Source organism: Passer domesticus, chromosome 10 (genome assembly GCF_036417665.1).
Source record: "Passer domesticus isolate bPasDom1 chromosome 10, bPasDom1.hap1, whole genome shotgun sequence".
NCBI classification, from domain to species: Eukaryota; Metazoa; Chordata; class Aves; order Passeriformes; family Passeridae; genus Passer; species Passer domesticus.
Genome location: NC_087483.1, coordinates 19,525,601 through 19,549,287, shown reverse-complemented (window position 1 = coordinate 19,549,287; position 23,687 = coordinate 19,525,601). Strand labels below are relative to the sequence as shown.

Genomic DNA, 23,687 nt, shown 5'->3' with positions numbered 1-23,687 from the left:
GTACAGCTGAGTAATTTATACACTGAGATGGTAGGCAAGGTACAATGTAGCAAACTCACAACATTATTTACTAACTACATATCGTAACTTTTTTTTATCTACTTGATAGAGAGACCCCACCAGTAAGAACACTGAATGGACAATGTCAGAAAGAAAAAACATAGAAGTCTCAAAAGTGGAAGAGATGACCTGGGAAAAGCTTACAAGTTATAAAAATAGTGAAGGGAATATTTTTTAAAGCCAGGAAACAAAGGTAGAAGTAGCTGAAAGGGAAAGCAGATGATGCATGACCTGAAAGGAAAATTGAAAAATGATGTTGAGTTGAAGAAGAGGCTGATGGTAGAGAAAAGAGAATAGGAAGAGAGGGAAGAAAACTGAAGAGAACAAGCATGAAGAAAGAAGAAAATTAACAAATCTGCCATGGCTTCACTGTAAATGAATAAGAATTGCCACTGATTTCACCTTTGTTTCACTACCTTGAATGGTGGAGAGTGTGTGCTGCCCACTCTGTAAGGCAGACACAAACAGATGGGCCATATTCCCACAAACAGCATCCTACACCACCCTTTATTTTCAATCAATTTAATGTAGGTGGAACACAGACAACCCATATTTCAAAGGTTTTTGAAGCCTCAAAATTTGAATAACATTAATTAGAACAAGAATTAGGACACGTATGTCTACAGATCTTTCAGCGTGTGGCTCTTTTTGGAGGGATTTAGCAAAACTTTATTAGCATTATTATCCATAAAAACAAACAAACAAACAAAAATAGGGAGTGGGAAGTATGAAAGCAAAAGCTATTTATCTAAACATCTTATTATTTTAAACTTGACACTTGAGTTTGTGGAAGCCTTAAAACAAAACAATTCACAAAATATGCTGGGTTGAAAAGGACCCCCAAGGATCATCGTGTCCAGCTCCTGGTCTCACTCAGCAGCATTGCCAAGAATCACACTCTGTGCCTGAAAGCCTTATCCAAATGCTTCTTGAACCCTGTCAGCCTTGGTGCTGTGACCAATGCCCTGGGGAGCCTGTTCTGGTGCCCAGCCCCCCTCTGGGTGAAGAACCTTTTTCTAGTATCCAACCTAAACCTCCCCAACATAACTTCAGGCCATTCCCTCAGGTTCTGTCACTGCCACCACAGAAGACATCAGTGCCTGCCCCTTCTCTTCCCCTCGTGAGGAAGTTGTAGCTCCAATGAGGTCTCCCTTCAGTCTCCTTCTCCAGGCTGAACAGACCAAGTAACCTCAGCTGTTCCTCATATGGCTTCTGCTCCAGACCCTTCCCACCCTGTGGCCTCCTCTGGAAGGTCCCCTAATAGCTTAATTTCTTTATTATATTGTGGTATAAATTTCAAAAAACTAAACAGTAACTTCTAAGGCCTATATAGCTTTCTGTTTGTGCATCAAGTTTTTTTACACGATAAAAAAAAATAGGTTGCTAATGGCTGTTATCTTCTAAACCCTATCTTTTTTATAAACACATTATTGGCTTTTTTAATCTAACCTTCCCTCCATCCTTATCCCATGCCTGAACACGGATGCCTTCCCTTAGTCCCAGGATCCTGGTTTGCCCCAGGAGCACTAGGGAGGCAGGCAACCCAGCCATCTGCTCCTGCTCTGCTGGGACACGGAGGGTTCCACGCTCACTCAGCTCCACGGAGCCACCACTGCACTGAGCGGTCAGCAAGCGTTGGCACAGCACAGGTGATGCCACCTGCAGCACCATGAATCAAACTGGCACGTGGTTGGTGTGGATCTGCCCACTGCTGTTTAGCCTGGCTGCCCTCCAGAGGCTCTCACTGGCTGACTGCTGGTGATGTAGGATGTGCTGCACACGTGATGGGACTGGGCACTCCTCTCCTGTCATATAGAGTGAAGCCACTGGCAATCTTTTTTATCACAGATTTATTATCTCCCTTGCATTTTGATATTAAGGATTAATGTGGCTATCATTACGAGTGAGGAGTTAAGTTTGCCAATTAGCATTTATAAATCATTGAAATGCGGAGTCGTTTAATTAAACATAAGCAGTTTTTAAAATTAATGTTCTAATTAATAAATCACTCAGGAGAAAAGGAAAATCATCACTTAAAAAAATCACCTTATAATAGTTTCATTTAATCTTGTACCATTCAATTAAATGAAAGTGAGATGATGGAAGGGAAAAAAGCTATTGTGGAGAAAAACAACATTCAGTGTCAACTGCAGTAGTTGTAACAGCGACCCTCCAGTCTTCCCTTTGCACCAACCTCGACCCAGGGCAGAATTAATCCTGTCACTAAAATGTGAAGGTCTACAAGAACTACACCTAGAATGAGATGTGACACAAAAAGCAGAAAACAACCCCTTTTAATTTTTTTTAAATGGGGAATCCCCTCACCATAGCACATCCAGACATTCGTTGACTGTTCCCAAGAATTCACACACATCATGTTCCAGTGTTCCCCAACTACTATAATTTAATCACAGAAAACAACTGGATTTTCTGCTTTTTATAAAAGACAGAACAATGACAGCTAACATATGAAACTTCAACTTGAATAACTATGCTATTTTTCTTTTTCCTTTCTATCTCAGCCTCCCAGCCCTAGCTCCTGCAGGTGCTCACTTCTCTATCCTGGGTGCCAGCAAGCACTCTGGACATCCCCTTAGCCTTCCAGCCCCCCATCCTCAGTACAGAAACAACAGAAGTAGAGAAATCTAGAAGAAACATGAAGAGTGTCCTGACAGATGAATGGGGTCTCTTAGAATACTCAAATAAGTCTAATTCGTGAAACAGGGAAAGGTCATGTGTTTGCTACCTTCTGCTTGCTTGAAGCAGCCTTCCATTGAAAATGTCTATCCTTGGTTAAAAGAGCCCTGTCTGGATCCACCTGACATCAACAGAGGTGCAAAAGCACTATTAAAAACCTGATGGCTTCTTACCTATTTCATAAATTTTGCAGTTTGAAGTTTTAAAGTACAATGCATTCTCTAATCTCATTTGTTTTCCACCTTAGAAAACAAATGAGATTAGCATTTTATAAAATAAGAAATCTCTGTTCTTATTGGAAAGCTGGAATGTAAAGATTGACATGGCAACTAACTGCATGCTGAGTTGTATCTGGTCTCTCAAACATCATTTTTGTTGGTCAGCCATCTGAAGACCCAGAAGTACAGCTACACCACAACTGCCTTCTGCCAAGTCTGAAAGATAAGACATGCACCTTTTCCTACAGCATTCCTCATCCAGGAGATGGGGGGCTTCTCTAAGGCACTCAAATTTTAAACTGACTTTTAATACAAACCTGTTGTAAAAAATACATGTCAAAAGATAAAATGTCAGTTATTAGACAACTTCAAATGCTGTGAAAGTAGTTTTAGTGTAAATATTTTGATTTAGGGCCCTAAATTAACCATCTGTTATTTCTGATAGAAAAAAACCTGTCAACAATAAAAGCATGGAGCCATGTAATGTGGAAATCTAGAGTAAGTGGGAGTTCTTCACAAAAAGGTTTTTTGAGAAATATGCCAAGTCATATACTCATGTCTAAGCTAAGCATTATAAGCACTTCAATGCTGCTGCTCAGACAATGCCATACTTCTGGCAGAATATTGCAAGGCTTACTGTCATTAAAGCATTAATGAGTTTCATATTTTAAGTAAAAGTGAGGAAAAGAAGTGTCATTATATCCTTGATTATTCTTATTACCCTAACACCTCAAAGCTTACTCTAACTATAAGCAAACTCAGAAAATAAAATGAAGATGTACAATGTCTTCCTCTTCCTTTGATAATATCTCTTCCTCATCACTTGGGCATGCTGCCCTTGATACCGTGTTGCACTCTCCAGATAGTAGACATGGTCATCTTGTGATAAAATACTTACACTCTAAAAACATATTCTGACATTTTAGCGTTTTCTGGCTGTTCCACTTGTCTAGCAGCCACAGCCAAGAGACTGATCTTCCTGATTAAGTGAATGACACAGTCCCATGACTACTACAGTTGGCAAATTCCATCTACTTAAGCTTAACTCTTAGATTCACACTGTGTTTGGTAAAAAGGATGTGGTTTACAAAATAACAATCATATTAGGTACCCAAACTAAAGGGAACAAATATTAATAATGCAATTACTTATTCAAAAAGAAAATATTGGATAGTTCTGTTCTGAAAGTTTACTTTATTCTCCAGTAACAAATGGCTATTTAATTGTAAACATATATCTTTAAATTACTCTAAAACCATTCTTTTAGCTAAAGTATATTCCCTAAAGAATTTTGTAGTAGATCCCAAATAGCTGATATCAAGAAGTTGATATTTGTTTACATGCTTCTCTTTGATGTTTTAGGATACTACCCCTTTCACACAGGCCTGAAGAAACTGTTCTATGCTGGTGGTTTGTCCAACACCTTATTTCAATATTTTACATTGCTGTGGCTGTTTGACAGGGAGATACCAGACACTGCTGCAGCTTCACCCTGGACAGCTTCATTAGACTGGCTTGTGCTGTGTGATGAAGCATTACCATTCAGTGGGTCTGTATTCTGGGTCTCTTGCTGGGCATCGCTGAGATCTTTCTGGTTCGGATCAGACTTAGTGCACTTTTCTGAGCTGGATCCATCACTCAGAGGAGTGTCCATAGAGACTACTTGTAGGACGATGGATCTGGGAGGACAGGCTGTACCATCACTCCCCTGACTACTCTCATTTTGTGTCCTTGTTGCCTCTTCCTGTAACTGTGCATCTGTGGAATTTCTGCTTTGGTCTTTTTCCTGTTCACCAACATTTTTCCCAAGTTCTTCTACAAAGAGGGAACAAAATAGGTGAATTAGATAAGATGGATATGCCACAATTCTTTGATTTCAGAGTAGTGACATATAGAGCTGCACACAGGAACACTGTGAACATCAGTTTCTGCATGAGGCCATGCCCAGCGTTTAATATGGGTCAGATTCTGCTCCTGATTGCAGGACTGCAGCTGTAGCAGTCCTCTTTCTGGTTTGATGTCGAATATGTACCTCCTTTTTGGCCATAATACAGAGCAAGGAGCATCATCAGACAACAGTAGGATGAGTAGAAGGATGAGAGCAGGAGAACCCCTTGCTGCAGGCATGTCCCTCTGCAGTGGTGTTTACTGACACAGCACTAGGAAGAGCAGAGCTCATCAGTTCTGCAAGAGAGAGAGGGCATGAAGGGGAATGCTTGCTGGGATGGGGCAGGCATCAGAGCTAAGGGGCAGCCCTGAAGGAAATTGGCCTGTCAACTTGGAAAAGTCCAAACCATCCAGGTGGGATCAAGCTGGAACAAGCTATAGGGGGTTATACATGTGCTGTCCAGTACTGCTGCCATTTTGGCTAAAGGCACGTCTAGAACAGGAAGGAACAGATATGGGGGCAACTGTGCTTCAGGGGACAGCAGCAACAGGAAAAAAATGTTTGTGGAATGATCTATTCCTCACTTTATTGCAGAGACCTGGAGAAAAGTACAAATTAAATGGCCCAGAGTAAAAGGAGAAAGAACAAAACAGCACAGAGAGGTGGCACCAGGATGATGAAACTAGATGAAAAAGAAACAGAGAATGGAAAACTTGTGATGGCAGGTGAAGAGTCCAACAAAAAATAAATGTACCATCTTCATGGAGGGCCTATTTTCTTGCTATTATAATCTGCATTTCATAAATTTTGATTTTAGAATCTGTATACTAGTATAGAAGATACCAAATACCATCAATTTAAAAAGTTAGTATTGCATTTTGAACAACATGGGCATAAAACAGCTGCATGATATTGCATAAAATTTCTAATTTGGATGTTAGAAAGTACTAAGGAAGGAAACCAAGCATTGAGATACTGATTGAGTTCAACTGGCAACTCCCAGAAACTCTGATTTTGAGTGACTAGTCCAAATCCAGGCCATAAGTGATTGCACATGACAACTGAAAGATAACCCAGACTGGGTTTTTATTGCTGTCAGCATTTGGCACCCCCTCACTTATCTAAATCCAGAGAAAAGTTCCCCCTGAAGTACAATTTGGTCTGTGAAATGGGATGGATGACAACATCTTCAAATCTGAACTGATGTACAGAAGCATGGAATGATTAATTTCCTTGTCATTTATACTTTCTACTACACTTTTTTAAAAAATCAAGAACTTTAAAATTTGAACAACTTCTACATTGTTAAACCATTTTTCCCAAAACTTTAGAGTCCTGTTTGGTCTAGATTCCAGATTTTCTGAAACTTGTACAGGTAGTTTTTTTCTACAGACTTCAATGTAGTTCTTACAAAGAAGAGGCTGGCTTAAAGCCATTGAGAAATATGTGTATGGAAGTTAATGCAAGTTATGTTCAATCTAGAGATGTTATTTAAAGCACCTGTCACTCATATAACCTACCTACATAAAGCTTTTTTCCTAAGAAAGTGATTTATGTGCCATATTCGCCTCCAAATGGCACAACTACAGCATTTTTCCTTAGCTTCATAAAAAATCCAAAGAAAATTCAAAGATAAAGTATTTCACAGGCTGTTTAGATGCATCAGTAAGTTAAAACAAGAAAAGCTGGACAATGAGCACACATAAAAGTAATATTAATGTAGCTCATGCTGGTGAGATTTTTTTAACCAAAAAGCTAGTAAGAAGAGAGTATTTTTCTCACTGAATGTTGTTTTAGGACTATTCTAGCCACAATTCAGGTGTGTCTTGGTGTAACTGGATGGCTGACCATTTTATTCTCATATAAGAAAGCTCAGAATATTCATACATGCAAACTCCACTATTATTTTTTGTCCATAAAGCTGAATATCGAAACTTAAAATTGTTCTTATTCACTCCCTACCAAACTTAAACTGGAAAATGAAGGTTTAATCATAACAACTCTGATGGTTTGTTCTTGATTTATGTCATGATGGTCTCCAATTCCTATGACTATCTTTGAGATGATCTCAGATTTGTCAGTTTAAGGATACCTAAACCAGAGCCAAACTCTAACTCGGGACTAACTGATGGATGGAGCTTTGAAATGAAGATACACTTGGTAGTATACCAGATAAAAGTTAAGCTTTTTGCCTTTAAACTGGTGTGAGACAACAGGACCACCACCAGGAGTGGCTGGTGGGAGTGACTGAGACTGAGAAGCCTCAAGTACAAAATTCTCTGTGATGATGTCACAAGTGTCATTAAGAGCCCCCTCTGTTTTCTTAGTATTAAGTCTCTCACCTGTTGGACATCTAACTCTGTGTTCTGACTTGCTTTGCTCCACTCAGCTTTAATCCACTGCTAGAAAGATGAAAAATGTTGGGTTCTTATGGCATATCAGCCACTTGTGGAATATGCTAAATGTTCTGGGAACATATAGATTTCTCCTTTCTATAACAGCTAATAATTGTACTCTATACTACATGGGACCTTTATATTGCATCTAATATTTGGAATTCTCTGTAATTTCTGCTGTCCTATATCACTCTGATGAAACAGAATTATCTAGCAGTCTAAATGAGGCTGAGACTGGGACAGTGACCAAATATCTAGAATTCAAGCAGGGCAATGCTAAATTAATCCTACTAGTGTGACAGAAATGGAGCCGGCATGATGTCTGACCCCCACTGCTGTGCAGGAAGAATTGTAATGAAGACTGCAGCAGTCTCTGCCTCCAGCCAGCCACAAAATGCCAGGACCATCTGAGGGCCAGGCTGCTGCCCCTCACCCTGCACTGGGCTTTTGGGAAGAGCAAGCTCCCCTTTCCTATGGGCACATTACCATGGCCAGCCAGACATGGAAATGGAGTATCCTAAATGAACCAGGTAACTGGTGTTTGAACATTCTTAATATTCAATACAAATAAATAGATTAACCTATCTTGGCCCTCAGAAAAAAAAAAATTGTGTGTCTGTTAGGCGCTGAAGAGCTCAGGGACTGTCATGGCCATTCAGATAAAGGCAGGCAGGAGAACATTGTGCAGTGCAGTCAGTTCAGGGTATGTGTTGTTGTTCCTGCTACTGGCTTTGCTCTCTCTGCTTTAACTTGGCAAGTGCCAGGAGCCAGGCCTATTTATGTATTTTTCAGCTGTTGGGTTTGTTTTCTTTGTAAGAATCCAACTGTTATTCAGCAAAATTTGTGTGAATTACTCTATAAAATAAATGGATTCTATTAATCCTTCTCATAAAGGACTCTGCTTTAAGGCAGGATTTCAGAAAGAGCACAGAAATGCAAAACAGTTCTTCATGAGAAGCAATAATGGCATTGGAAACAAACATGATAGAAAGGGTGTCCCTCTTCCACTGTGTTCAGGCTATTGGCAAAATAACTGTAATACAATATTTTGTTTGGAAAACTGGCAGGACTTGTAAGGCAATAGCCAAATTTCAGAATAGCCAAAAAATTCTGGTACTCAGTAATTTTGCATTTGCAGAAAATGTGATAACTATTGAAGGCAACTTCTTTCCTCTCTTCTTTTAATCAGATTATACAATTTTTCACTAAGTCACTAGGGTTTTTTGGTTTTTTTTTTTTTACTTAACAGGTGTCAGAAAATTTAATTGATTTCTTTAAGTTATTTTTTTAATTGTTGGAGTGAATGTCAGCACTGAACCCCTATCAGTCCAATGAAAGACTGCAATGCCCACGAAACACTAACACTGCCACAAGACTCAGTCTCTAGCCCCCAGCTGTAGCAGTCTGTGGTGTCCCCAAAGTACCAGAAAGGCCCTGGAGGTTCTGTACTATCAACTACAACACTGCTTTCCACCAGCCCAGTTTTTTACTGCCTATGTGTTCAGCAACATTTTCAGGACATGGTCCAAATGGTGAGAAAGCTTTGCTACATTTTGAAACTTTCTCTTCTGTGTATGTCCATCAACTTTCTTTTCTCACCTTTCTGTAGTACACAAAAGAGGATTCAACTGCTGCAGACCTGCACAGTACAGGGCTTGTAAATCACCTTCCACTTTACAACAACTGCATCACTTGATTTAACAGTAATAGAGAGGAAAAACACAAAAGCCACATGCAAGCAGGACATCTCAAACCAGCTACAGCAGTGACTGTAAACTCCAGTAAAACAAATATCTGCTCAATCACACTGCTATTTTCATTGGCTGTGTTGAAAACAAGCTACAATTCTTAACCCTTGTGGAAAGACATGATGACATGAAAGTTTTAACAATTAGGAAACTACTGAATTAGAGAGGAAAGCTATTAATCTTCACTAAGAATTAAATTTTTTGAGGACTCTGTAATGAAGAATGCTGCTGGATGTTACGGAACTTCTGCGTATACTATGACAAACTTCTATTTCAATGTTTGTCTGCCTTTTTTTACTGCAAAACCAAATTCCAGAAAGCAGTGACAAATCACCGAAACCAGGACAACATGGGAAGGAAATGTACCTTTCTAGGACACATATTCTCACATCAGCCATTTTAGAGAGAATATTAAAAGACCAGGATAGTGCATCAAAATTCTGCAGAAAAGGAGAGGACTGATCCTGGTGTCTCTGGAACCACCAAGTAAGTTTAAAGATGCGCCCAAATGTTCCCAAGCAACAATTATCCCCAACCAACCTGCCATTTTCAAACCCATGAAAATATTGCAGTAACACACAGAGTTATTTAGGTACTGATTCCTTCCACTTTCAAATCATCACACAAATGTCTTCACAGTTACAGTATATAAAACCACCACAAACCATGTAATCCAGTGGTACTTAATGCTATAGCACTATGTCATATAGAGAAATTAGCAAAGATGAAATTAGCTAACTAAATCAAAACTTTTCACTAAAGGATTTAGTTAAAAACAATTTGTGAGTTTATGGTTTCCTAGGGTTTCTACCTCTACCTTTTACTTCTCTTTTGCTGTTTAGCTGTAAGCACGGGGGCTAGAACACTGAAATTTTTGGGACAGGGAATGGAAGGGACATGCTGCTGTGAATCCTGCTAGAGGGAAAAGGTGCTTTAAGTGATGCAGACTGTCATGTGCAGAGATGGGTCAGCTCTCTGAGGTTCCATTATGAGGTCAGTTACCATTCCTTAGTCTCTGATTTACCAGGTATTGCCAATACCAAACATTTCTTCCTACTCCTAGCTCAACCCACTCCTTGCACTTACTCAGACCATGCTGAAAAATTCTTCTTTTCCCACTTAACACATTTCTGAATTAGTTCAGAAACTGCTTATGACCTAAGAATTTTAGCACTGCAATTAAAATCACTGTCACTGATACTAGATGGGACTCCTTTAGCCTCCTGAATTGATTACTTTCCAACAGAACAAAACCGTCCATTAGGGTAGATTTCATGTGCCAAACTGTCAGTCAGTTTCTGTGACTGTCACACACATCCTCCCACGGCCCGCCCTTCCTAGCGGCTGCTAAGTCCCATTAACATGCTATCAGATCATCACTCTCAGATTTTCACATTTCAGCAGCTGCTACTCTCTTCTTGTTAGTGAGTCTGCAGAGAAAATCTTTCAGACAAAATGGAATTGAGCCCTGTGGTTATTGTGACTGGAAGTATGCAGAACTGAAAGTGCCCGAGGGGAGCCTGCAGGTACCACGCACAGGTCTTTCAGAAGAGACATTTGTTATTCAAAATTGCTGCCCGTGGGGGGATAAAAAGCTAATCTCTACTCCGAATATGCTATTTTGTCACATTTTTAGCATCAAAATTAAGCAGAGACCAGTGTGAGACACTCGTTCAGCCTCATATATTTTTCATCCCACCTTGTTGAGGTCAGTCATCCCAGGCATACACTTTCAAGCCATGCAGCCCAATGCACTGCCAAAAGTGTTGAGAAAAACATTTGTCACTGATATCTTTCCATATAGATAATGCAAACTTGGGTCAGGTCCTGTAACACTGAATACTTTAGAAGAATTACATAAGCATAAGAGGAAAACAATAAGTTTGTAATACAACTGCTGTTGTATTACGCTGCAGATGGGCCCATTTTATTGGCAGCTGGACTTTTGGTGCTCTGTTCTGCATACCCTTGTGGTGTCATGAGGCCTCAGGTGAGTGTCCTGAGGTGCCTGAGCCTCTTTCTGTTCATTATAAACAGAAATTAATTATACTTTTTTATCCCTGTGACTTTATTTACAATGATAACTATTGAAGAGATCAAAGCATGTAAATCAGCAAGCATGATTAGTCCGTACACTTACATTCTGTTAAGAGTACCTGAGCTTGCCAAGCACTGACCAACTTTATTAGTAAATCTTTGGAACATTTTTATAGAACAAACTAAGTATGAATAAAGAAATAAACACTATATAAAATATTTAAAATATTAAATAATTATTTTACAATTATGTTCTAAGAAGGGCACTGTGAAGGATCTTACATGGTAGTTAAACCTTTCCCGATAAGTTTTGTACTTCTTACAGCTTTCTCAGTATGTCAACAACTTTCAGACCTTAAAATCCACTTAGACACATATTCTCTAATGAAAGAACCTCTCAGATACATCTGAGCACATTTACTGTGCATTTGCTACAATACAATAATAGCAAACAGCAGCCATCAACAAAATGTGTTGAAAAAAGCACAGGATGGAATAGTATCTTCATCACTGTGTTGAGTTGAACAGAGACAGATTATCTGGTGATAGGGGCTTGGAATATTAATTAAACATCAAGGCTTTCAAATTAGAATCCCAGATGTTTGATCATTATGGTAATTCCCTGTTAACAGCACTCCCTGAAAGGCCTGAGAAACATTCCTCTAATTCTCCAGTGGTGAAAGGTTGAAGACCCTTAGGCTATAGAGCACTGAGCTCCTCTGCATCAATTACACAAGACATGGCCTTTTTAGCAAAGTGGAGCCATCCTATTTACTGAGCCTTCTGTTAAGGAGGCTTTCAAACAGCTGCCTAGGTAGATGAAAACTTCCCTTACTAACACAGGCCTTTCCAAAAAGCACACTATTCCTTGCACAAGCTGCTAACTCTGAATCAAGCCCCAACAGCAGCTGTCTTTTCAGGCAGAGGTAGCCCCAACAACTCCCTGTCAACAACACTGCCACTGAGAATTAGTCTTTTCCTCTGGACTGCCTGGACAGGACTCAGACCATCTTCTCTGGCTCTTGCTAGGGGAGCCCTTGCTCCAGCTGAACTGCCTCCCAAACCGGTGCTACATGAGCAACCTTATCCTGAAAAGCTGGCATGAGTTCAGGTCACCCTCAGGAAATTACATGGAATGTTGCTAGTTTCCTTTCTGTACTCCTTGTGCATCTGTAGTACTACATTTTGTGGAGACAACTTCTCCTGAGCCTGTGATCTAAGCTGGGAACAATATCTGGTGTTTGCAGAGCCCATTGACAAGAATGCAGATGGTTCTTTTAACAGCACAAGCTCTGTTTGTCATAGTCAGCTCAGGAAGCGTGTTTGAAGATCTGCACTGAGCCAACCTGTTTACTACCACAACATGGTCCTCATACATGTGACCTCCTCAGTGCATTCAGCAATTTGTGACTTGTCACAAATTATTTAGCTAGGAACAATGACAGCACTACTTTCACCTGGCAGTGATTTTTCTGACACCTCTCAGTACATGCTCCTACTAACATACAGATAAAACACAACTTCATACACATGCCCAAAGCAGCCTAAAGATTTTTCATTAAGCATGGAGTCAGAGAAGGTAGCACGAGATCTAGACAAGATGAGACTAATAATCTCAAGTTCAAGGGCTCAGGTTATTAACATACAAGCTTAGTCAAATAATTTAAAGGGAAGGGGGATGTATTGCCGTATTTTTATTCTTTACTAGATGTTCATTTTGCCTGATTAAGGATTTTCAGCCTTTGCAGGATACAGCTTCAGAGCAGATATACTAGACCAGCCGAGGAGACTCCCTTTTCCATTTAGTGGCAAGGATTACGTGCTACCTCAGAAAGTTCTCTACAGAAAGCTATTGTTACTTAATAAAAAAACTCTTTTACAGCAGTCTTCAGGGCCGACATACGGACTGTGGATGCAGACATTCCCTTCCAAATGAATGGAAAAGACAATTTCCAAAAAACCTATATAATCCACCCCACAGCTGTTAATTAATAAAAACACCTTACTATCTGTTTACTAATAAAATATAAATGTGTACTCAAAAGTATTTGTATTATTCACCAGGTTTCCTCTACAGGCTAAACTGGCACCCTGAAGGTCTCTATGCCATGCTCCAGTCAACTGCAGATATTGCTGCAAGTAGCCTCTTTGTGGCAGCAGATTTCTATAAATCTTTTCCTCACAGAGTAGTTCAAAAAACAGATTCAGCCACAACCACAAAGAGACAATATTGTTCATCAGGCGCTGGCCCCAACCCCAGCTATTTTCACTTACTCATCAGCTTCCCTAATGTATGTTTTACTGCAATTCCATAGTTCTGTTCAGGAAGTACTTAGACATGCTTCATTACTCAAGTTGATGGAAGAAAAGGAGGTTAGGACAACCACAACCTCAACAAAATCCATCGAGCCTTTAACATTAACATCTCTGGTTGTCAGAGTAGGAAGCATGCCCAGAGTTTCCTGGATTTTGCTGGGTCTTACATTGATACTGACTGCAAACTTATCCAAAGTAATTTTTAAATCTGTTGCTGCAAGTAGCTTTGTGTTTTCAATGCCTGTCAGCAGTCCAGTAAAACTGGGCTAAATATATCAGTAATTTATAGAACACAACAAAGCCCTGGGAATGAAGTGGAAACAGTGCCCTTTGATAGCACTGTACCCCTCCAGAAGAGCATACCAAAAAGTTGATGCACAGAATCAAACTGGTTAGTTCTGTCTAACTGGAAATGGCAAACTTCCAGACAACAAGTTCTCCATTACACCACATTGCAGGAACTTTCCTGTCACCAGCTCAGGGCTGCTTGATTTCTGCAGGCTGTAGCTAAGTGGCCTTGAGCACTCTGATGGTCTTCTGTGACCATCTGCAAATTAGCAATTTTTCCCTTTTGAGCAGCCATTATTAGTTGGGCAACACCAAAGCAAGCATTTGATTATATAAAGCTTCTCAGGAAGAAGAGACAATATTAATGGAATCCTCTCCTCAGATGCCTCTTCCATCTCACTCTTTCAAACCTTTGTCACAAAGGATGTATGGAAGCTTACTCTTAATATCCTCCTAACGAGAATATTCATTTGCAATTTAGCACTAAATTAGATTATATCACTGTTCAGCACTCTTTTTCTGTCTTGTCTGACACCTCTTTGGGAAAAAAGACATTGATTTGGATGATGGGATGAAAAACAAAGCTGGCACTGGGTTCCAGGATATCATTCCCAGCTGTCAGTGTCGGGTCATGTACAGCAAGACCAGTCTCTGCAGTGAAATGCTATGCTAAAATATTCCAGGTACTTACTAGGAAATAACACAGACTGTGGACAAAATATTCCCAAATGTCATTCACTTAAGCAAGATTGAAGCTTGATCTTCTCAACAATTATCACTCAGGTGATTGAAAAACATTTCACTCAGGTAACTGTAATTTCAGGTAATTTTCAGGTATGGCTTATGAACTGAGATACTCTGTGCAGGTTTGGCTTTCTTAACTATCTACTGGCAAATGAAGAGTCACTTTTGGCTTGCTTGGGCCTAATGCATGCAGTGATTGCCCAAATCTTTAGATCCACTGGGTCATTTAAATAATTGCCTACAGCATAATCCCAAGAAGCCTGCAATACAGAATTTTATTCTATACAGTGGGGAACAAATAGCATTTCTAATAGCAAAGTAAAACTTTCACATTTCTGAAGAAATGTGGTAGAACACACCACTTTGAATTGTTGATTTTGGCATTTAAAGCAGATGTCAGTATCAGTTACAATTAGAAGTGCAAGAATGCACATTTCTAAACCAGACCTCTAAAGATAAGCTGCGCAGCACAGAGCCTTATTGCACAGGCTATATGATTTACTCCCATCCCCTAACCACCTACACATCATTAGACCTCCTGGGAGAGCAAAACAGGAGTATCTAAAACAAACATTAAGACATAAAATATATGAGTACAAGACAACTATGCCTTTTTACAGGTTGATAGAAATTAAAAAATGAATGTAGGTGAGTTCTTAGAGAGTAACCTATAAAAACATTCTATCTTAACATATCATACCTTCTGCTGCCAATTCTTTCCATCTTTCTTTGTTTGCTTGAATGATCTTCATCAAGTTGTCCTTGAAGGCCCTTAGGTCTACAGTTGCTAGAGAATTTTCTGTGTGAGTCCCTCCATCCCCTGTACTTTTAAACCCAGGTCGTCTCTGTGCTTCAGCGTTGCTTACTGCTCCCAAACTATTTTGGCTGGACAAGGCAAAAAACCCCAAATTATAAACACAGTCAGGCAAATTTAATAATACACAAACAGTTCATGTCAATCAAGTTGCTTAGGAACTAACTTGAAAAAATAGTTTTTACCCGAGCATGCCTAAGATGACCGTTTTCCAGGAGATCCTTGAAAAAAAATGTGACAGATGAAAATACTTTACTTGCAATTTAATTCTTAAAAGAATGTTTATGCAGCCTTTTTTGAGCAGCTTCTTAGCTGTGCTTTTGAATGGTGAATGGTACCTTTGGGTCTCACAGGGAAGACATCTGATCATTATTTTTTGACTCATTTAAAAAAAAAGGAAGACATGACCTATATGACAGGTAAGTTTTGCTTGAGCTGAAAATTCTCTTCAAGTTACAAAGCTTCAAGTGTAGTCAAAGCAAGATTTGAGTAGCTTTAACACCCACTAATTAGAGACTGCAGCTATTTTACATCTACATGTAAGCAGAAGTGAAATTATCCATATCTGTATATGGTGGTAAAAAAAAAAGAATGAATGCCCTTTTTTCATTAGAATTAAAAAAAATAAGACCTATTTCCAACCTTGTGCAGGTACTCATATCTTAATAGATTTTGTTTATTCAACTTTGCTGCATGGTTTATCTCACTGATACCAAAGACAGATGTTAATATACATACAAATGAGTTTCCATTAATCAGAAAATAATTGCAGTGAATATGCCAACAAGAACTTCACAAGAAGAGTTAACTGTAATTTCCATGTGCTCCAGAGATGTTGAATGGGAAAGAAATGGAAAGAATAGGCCACAATTCTAGTGTTTTCCAGGCAGCATCTCATGTGTGTGTGCAATTCTCTGGCTCAGACTTTTCTGTATTGTGCTACAGGCTCTCCACTCTCCTCAGAAGTGTGGCACTTGATTCTATGCAAAGAAAAATTCCATTTATCCTCCATCTCACATGAGGAATTTTTGCTCGATCATAAGACTCTTTTTCATTTGTCATTCAGTCATGAACATCAGCCAAAAATGAAGCCTGAAGCTGCTAATCATTAGCAGCTGCTAATCACTCATTTGTGAAGGAGGATGTAAACAAATTTGTTATCAGTAATACCTTATTTTAGCACTGTTCCCCAAAACACTAAGAACTCCATCATAAATATCTACTTCTAGTAAGTCCTACTTGCTTCTAGTTAGCAAAGCATAGGAAAGTGCTAGGTTCACCCTTTTGTTACTGAAATCTAACTGATGCCCAGCAAATGAAAAATTGCCTTGCAGAGTTATCATTTAGTAACCTCTGTGAAAGCTCAAATTACAGTTTTAAAATGAAATAAAAATATTATAACAGAGGCAGTATTTGTAAAGGCAGTATCTAGTTATTCAACAATGCTTTCAGCAAGAAGCCACTTAAATTACACTCAAATTACACTGTTGTAGCTACTTTGCCTTATAGGTACGGGAATTTCAATAGCCTATTGGAAATATTATGTTTAAAATTGTAGAAATAAATTTCATGGTTTTTATGTGTTTATTCTGATGATTACTGCGATTTTGCCTTTTTATATGTACAATTGTTCAGTCAATGGGGCAAAATAGCACCTTGCAAATACAACGCAGCCCCACAGGGTGGCAATGCTGCACAGCTGTTTGTTACCTCCCCAGCTTCAAATAACCGAGATCACTCTGAGAATCACATTATTATGATCACTATGTGAGCTTATGTTAGTTCAATAACAAAGCAGTGTATTCATACCTGGGGGTCCCAAATGAAGGACTTTCAGATTTTGTTGCTTCCTCTATAAGAGGCATAACAATTTTCTCCATTGAATCAGTAAGAAGAGAAAATGTTGGCTCTACTATGAAATCAATGAAACCTAAAGAAGAAAAAGAGAGAAAAATCAGGTTTTATATTTCCACAAGTCTCAAATCTAAAAATGAATACTTGCTATTGGGCTGATTTTCTAACTGCAGTCCCAATTCAATACACTAAATACCGCTAGTATAATCTTGAAGAAAAGAGCACAATTGAAACAAAAAACACCTGAAGATGTGTAGATATAAGTAGATATTAATAATTACAGCTTTTCATTCTTTTTCCTTGTAAATTTTATGTACTGCTGAAGACACCTACCATTTGAAATGAGTATTAATTATTGAATAGAAGGGAAGCTACTGTTGAGCCAGAGTGCTACAAGCCATGCTGTCTCTTTTACTATTCGGAGTTTCTTGGCAAGGAGTTAATATTTCAAATTGCTGTTTATTATTCTGTGGAGGTAAAGTGTTATTTCACAGTGTGTAGGAGGGTTCTGTCAAATCAGTGAAGAGAACAAGTAATATCCTTAGGAGACAGCATTCATCCCACAGTTCTGAGATGTCAGCTCTGAACAATGTCTTTTACATTCTAAAGTGCTCATCATGGTATGGAATGACACAGTGAGAGAATGAAGCATTATTCTCCACTGAGCACTTAACAGAAAAAAAGATATGTTAAAACATGAGCTAGCAATGGATTTCCAGATGTCTTCCTGCTCTAAGCATGCAACACAGCATGAAGATGAGCAACAGGAGTCAATCTAGAATCCAGCTTCTCTCCTCCAGTAGATAGGATGCTCAAGCATATTGGCTTCAAACTCCCAGTGAAATGGAATAAAGGATACCAAAAAGTGACTGAGCCAGGGAGGCTTGACCCTCTGTAGTTTGACCCTGAGACACTGACAGGCTTACTTGCAGTCCAGAGGGCTGATTTCTTAATTAGCTTTGAGTTGAGATGCATCTACAAACTGGTACTTTCAGATTATAATGGAGAGAGACCTGCGAGTTCCTAAGCAAGAGATAAGCAGTTTGAGGACATGATCTGCCAGACACTAAAGTGTGTACAGTAGAAGCTGGGCTCATGTCCAGTGTTTTGGTTAATCCCTCTCCTACCCCTCCCTCACATATGGTGAAATGACATCATGTTCTTTTGAGACCAGCACCATTCTGCTGCAAAAGCACAGGAGTTTGGTGAGCAGATAGGTGCAAAGAAATACCTTCCATATGATGGAATTTTGAACATTTAAAATTCAAAATGGGTAAATTAAAAATCCTTGTGAATTTACATGCTCCTACACAGACAAAAAAAAAAAAAAAGAAAAACATAGTTTTTCATTACCTATTTGAGACTGAGCTACCAAAGTGGACTTGCGGTCACAAAGTGGGGAAAATTGAAGACCTAAAGCAGCCTCCTTGTCTCCCTGTAAACAACAATGTTCAATATTATAAGCATATATTTGATGGAGGGACAGAAAGACAAAGGAATCTGAATATTCTTAGTATTTATTCAAGAACACTTCATTAATTTATATTCCTGAATAAAAACATGTCAGAGACAAATCTTTAAATTTTGATTAAGAGTCTAAATTCTGACTTGCTTTTGGCAACTTTTGTGTAAAGAAGCTTACTGCAAGTTCTCCTCAACAGAAGGCATCTGCCAATGAGATTTAAAATATATGAAGTCCTTGTATTCCCAATTTAGTTCTGCTTATCCAGATGTAATGGGACTAGAGATACTTAGACATGTTTGTAGTAGTGTGCCAAATGCTGAGTGTTTCCTTCTATTACACTGGTTCGTCCAGCATGTAAAAATCCTTCAATGGATTTACTCATGTCAAGTGTATGAACTGACTTGAACTTATTCTCACTAGCAGGCATGTCTCTCTGCTGCTGAAGTCACAAAAAATACAAATTCAGTTTCATTACAAGGATGATTTGTGCATCCTAGCTCTGAAATTTTTTCAGCACTTAGCAGATTAGAAGAGTCTTTTTTGTTGCAAAGGTTTTAACAGACAGGAGGGTGTAGCTCCATTTTCAGCATGATAGACCAACTGATTTGCAAAACCTCAAAAGAAAAGTGCAGTGACACAAAAAAAAAAAAAGGACATCCTTCAAAGGAGGTCATAATTGGTGTTGCTGGACAAATCTGGCTGCCAGAAGCACTGACATTATAGATATAGGAAAACCTAGCCTTGCAAGTCAAATGAACCTATATATTTGTCACGGAGAGTGCTGTTAGATTATAATTCAGTGCAGAGCACTGCATGAACATACATGCATGAAAACACTGCATGAACATCATTCTCCCAAGGAAAACTGGGAAAACATAAACTGATGGATGAAGGGGGCACCTTCCTTACTCTTTTTTTTCATGTGTCACTGAAGTATATTTGGGAAAGGTTTAGAACCATAAAAGCAGTAAGACCAATCCAGCCACAGAAACAGATGCAACTCACAGATTGAATTTCATGTGAAAGTGGAGAGTTTTATTACTAAGGCCATTAAATTTTATACTGAAGTGTTAATAATTTGAACTCAGAGCATGGAAGAACACATGAACACTTGCTACTAGAAGCAGTGGGAGTGGCATCTCCATGTAAATACAGGAGCCAGATTGTAATATCATATAAAGTCGGGTAGTTCTAGCTGTTCAGCCGTGGTTGAATATAGGATTTCTAAAGTAGTATTAATTTTTGTAATCTTCTCATCTAAAGGTATTAAAAAAGAGAAAATTACACACTAATAATGAATGAGTTCAATTTTTTTTCATTTTCAAGTTGCTCTTTACCCCAATTATGAATTACTTTGCAATCAACATAATATTAATTAATGCTTAAGTGTCATTTAAATCTAAGAATACTTGTAAATTGTAATAAAGGACACAGAACTGATATTTAAACCAGTCGTTAGAATTTAATGAGATCTAAAACCAAGATACAAATCAAACAGTAAAATAATTCCTTGTCCAGGCCATGGATTCACTTTAACTGTCTTTTAATGTCTCTGGATCTATTCAGACTCAGAGTAGAGTGCTATAGGCACTGTGGTATTTCTTTGAGTTACTGGAATAATGTATTTCTTTACTTTTAAGGATTTGAGATGGGTGGCTGTATTTCTATTTTAAACAAGTAACTAAGATTTTCCTTGGTATTTCAATATACTTTCTCTAGCTGTTGCTATTAAAGTGTTGTTGGGCTTTCTTTCCTGAAGTTAACACTGGCACATATTTTAAGCATTAGCTGCAGTTGACAAAGTTTTTGTCAAGGTGAATGTTCATTTTTTTGCTGGTGCTCACTACTTTGAAAGCTGCCTGTGAAAGCATTGGATTTGCATCAGCTTCTTTCAGAATCTACTGCTTTTCCCACAAAGCACAGAAATAGTTGAATCTTTAAAGAAAAGAGGAGGAATTAAGGGGTTTCATATCATTTGGACTACTTCATCTTGGCTGGCATGGATTTGGAAGTCCTGGAGATTTCTATCACACAGGCTCAGATAACAGACCAGAGGATGCCCAACAAGCCAGTGCATCCAGGAAGCAGGAGACCTACTGTGTCTGCACTGCTCAGTGCATTTATATATGTGCTGACACTTCATCAGACTTTAAAAGGGCTGGAACTGCTCCACACACATTGTCCTTAGCAGTACATGGAAAGAATTCTGTTTCTGGTACACTCCCCTGCAGCCTGGAAGACTTTGGTATTTCACACTGCTGAGTTGCATACACATATACACTTTCACTTGCTATTGTTAATTAAATGCCTTCTCAAGTTTTTGAGCAGCTTCTTTGGGATCCAGTTACTTCTTGTAATGACTGGATGAAGGAATAACTAAAACATTAGCTGGTCCTATGCATTCAGTGAGCAGTGTGGTACTGTTCACTGCTAATGCTACCTCCACTTGGCTGGACACATTGCCTCACTGTCCCAAGGGCCCTGTCTAGTCTGTCTATCTGTGTCTTAAATGTTATTACAGTTGGTGATTTTATGACCCTTTTCTTGGGCAATCTGCTCCTCCTTTTTGCTCTCAAGTTCAAAATCCTCAAAATTTCCCTTGACAGAAGCAGACACAAATTCATGACTGCTCATTATTTCCATGAAACTCAATCCATTCACTATTTATATTAAGGCACCATTTCTCCAGTCTGCCTCCCCAGTGCAAAGTCTAGAGTCAAGGATGCCCAATGCTCCCTACTGAGAATTCATGTGAAGAATCTCCAGGACCTGAGCAGGAACTTTATGTGGCAGAGGGGTCTAACAACCTCATGGTTTCACATACTTTCTCTTTTATTCTCTGGTCTCTTTTTCCAGTGTGACCCTTCTGATTTGGAAATGTCAACATATAGCAAAATTAAGACGATCAAGATGAACAAGACATAAAGTGTTCCCTGATTTAAAATCTGTGCATAACTCTAGAAATTGGCACACCTAAACTGGACTTTGATTATCAATTTTACTTCAGTAACGTTATGCTGACAATGTGCATGGTCACAAATATTGATTGCAGGTCAAGTATTTTTCCTCTAGAAAAACGGTTTTTTCTATCACCTGCTGACCTGTGAGTCAAAAAATGACAGCAGTGACACCATCTACTGGGTTTTCTCTTGGAATTCAGTACCTCACAGAAATAAAAAGGTTTTCACAATGGTGTGTCTTCATTTTTGCTTTAGGGTATACGGTCACAGCATTAACAGGATGGTATTGTCTAATCTCTGGCTTTGGATCAGGCTGTTATGAAAGCAACACCTTCAGATCTATGTGGCATATGCATGGCAAATACTAGCAAGGAAAAGAATTAGAAGGACTTTCTGAAATGTGGAACGGAGATAACTTTTTGCCTTCTCTGCTGAACATGAATTCTTCCTATTTTCTCTCATCCTACCCTTCTGGTGCTTCTTTATAATTCAAAGCATATATAAATCTCTGTCTACAGAATGAAAACAGCTTGACAAGTTATATTATAATTGAAAGGGAAAAAAACCCACTACAACACTCAGAATACTGATATCAGCTGAAATAGATAGAGAACTATAACCATTTTGTCTTATTCACACATAAAAGTTGAATCAATGTCAGTGGTATGCATGAAGAATAAAGAATATATACTACTGACTATGCCTGTCAATCACAACCAACAGCAACCTTGCTGGTAGACTTAAGAAAATATTAAATTGTGTAACCATTGATTCCTGAGCTAGATTTATGAAAGGATTTTAAAAACAGCACCTGTCGAAAAAATTCTTCCATCAGGGCCATGGTCCACCGGTAGTGCAGCTCCCAGGATTTTGCTGGATGGCTTATGTCTGCTGCATGTAGAATCAAAGACATGGCTTTGGCTTTGTCTACCCTGTCAATTCAAGGACATGCTCCAATTATCTCAAAACAAAAGCAGCTATTTAAATTCTTTTCTTGAATATGAGCTCATTGAAAGACTGCAGATAATGAAGAAAATGGAAAATCACCTACCCCTGTGCCTGCTGCAGAGTGTGTCGCATTGTTTTAATTTGTTGGAAATGACCCGACATGTCTGTAGACAAGACCATCTCAATGACCAAGCTACGCAACTCCCTAAGAATAATTAAAAGCAAAATGACTGATTAAAATTCATTTATTCTATGTATGGTACAGTTGTTTAAGCAGTATTTGTTAATTTATAACTTTCAAAACAACATCATGGGTTTTATTACATTTTAAAAAGCATTTAAATAAATTATTAACATCTTGAACATTGTATCCTAAAGGGATTCTGTGAAAGCAACATACCTCAGAAAATACCACTGTACCTCTGCAGTCATTATTTCAGAGTCACACTATTTTGTAAATCCTATTTCCAGTGCATAAACTAATATTACATGCAGTTCTCTCACCCATTATAAGTCATTCCTTATTTTTTCCAGCAGTAGAGTATTCAAAAAACAAGTTGTTCTCTGGGCTTACCACCACAAAACAGAGTACATAGGGTACATTTTTAATGCCCTCATATTAGTGAAGAGTGTGCTAAGCCTACAAAGAAGGCTGTGGAAACACTCAGAAGAGCAAGAGGTATTACATCTGAAATACTAGCAACTTTACACCAATATAAGATCATTATGACAAACTACCTTTCATTTCAAAAATATTGTAATACCTATTTAATGAATCAGAACAAGTTTGGGATTAATAATTTATCTCTGTCTTGCTATTATGATTAGAGTTGTTGCCTTGTCCAGCATTCTAGTATACGAAACTAATAAAACCTAAATCATGTAAGAAACTTTATTCTGATTGTAAATAGAAAATTTAATTAATTTTGTCAACAATGATTACTTGTCTTCTTGATGTAGAAGGATCATATATAGGTCATGTAGGACTCTAGTGGGTCTTTATTTATATGCTTTTAAATGGCCTAGGAGGACACGTGGTGCTTATATGTATATGGGGAATTTACCACATTAAACCTTTCATTATGTACCACATATCTTCATGAGCACACCCCCAATCTGAAGGACGTCCAGGTATCAAACAAAACAGAAAAATCCTACTTTAGTCGTTCTCACTGATCTTTCATATGGCATTCATACCTTTGATTTAAGTAAAGCAAAAAACAAGCAGTTTTTTTTTTCAAAGGACTATGCTTT

General features: G+C 38.5%; 1 protein-coding gene across 12 annotated transcripts in view; it reads right to left on the bottom strand.

Moving 5' to 3' along the window:
- The window catches only part of PDE1A (phosphodiesterase 1A), a 198,916-nt gene that overhangs the window by 4,163 nt on the left and 171,066 nt on the right, over positions 1 to 23,687 (bottom strand). For 10 of the 12 annotated variants that reach the window (XM_064434262.1, XM_064434263.1, XM_064434261.1 and 7 more), the window contains 6 exons: positions 22,537 to 22,638; positions 22,297 to 22,417; positions 18,414 to 18,495; positions 17,016 to 17,136; positions 15,093 to 15,277; positions 4,515 to 4,790 (listed from right to left, as the gene is read on the bottom strand). In XM_064434262.1, the coding sequence (XP_064290332.1) occupies positions 4,515 to 4,790; positions 15,093 to 15,277; positions 17,016 to 17,136; positions 18,414 to 18,495; positions 22,297 to 22,417; positions 22,537 to 22,638 (887 nt within the window). The remainder of the gene's footprint in view (positions 1 to 4,514; positions 4,791 to 15,092; positions 15,278 to 17,015; positions 17,137 to 18,413; positions 18,496 to 22,296; positions 22,418 to 22,536; positions 22,639 to 23,687) is intronic. The other 2 variants (XM_064434267.1, XM_064434269.1) reach the window with 1 other exon arrangement.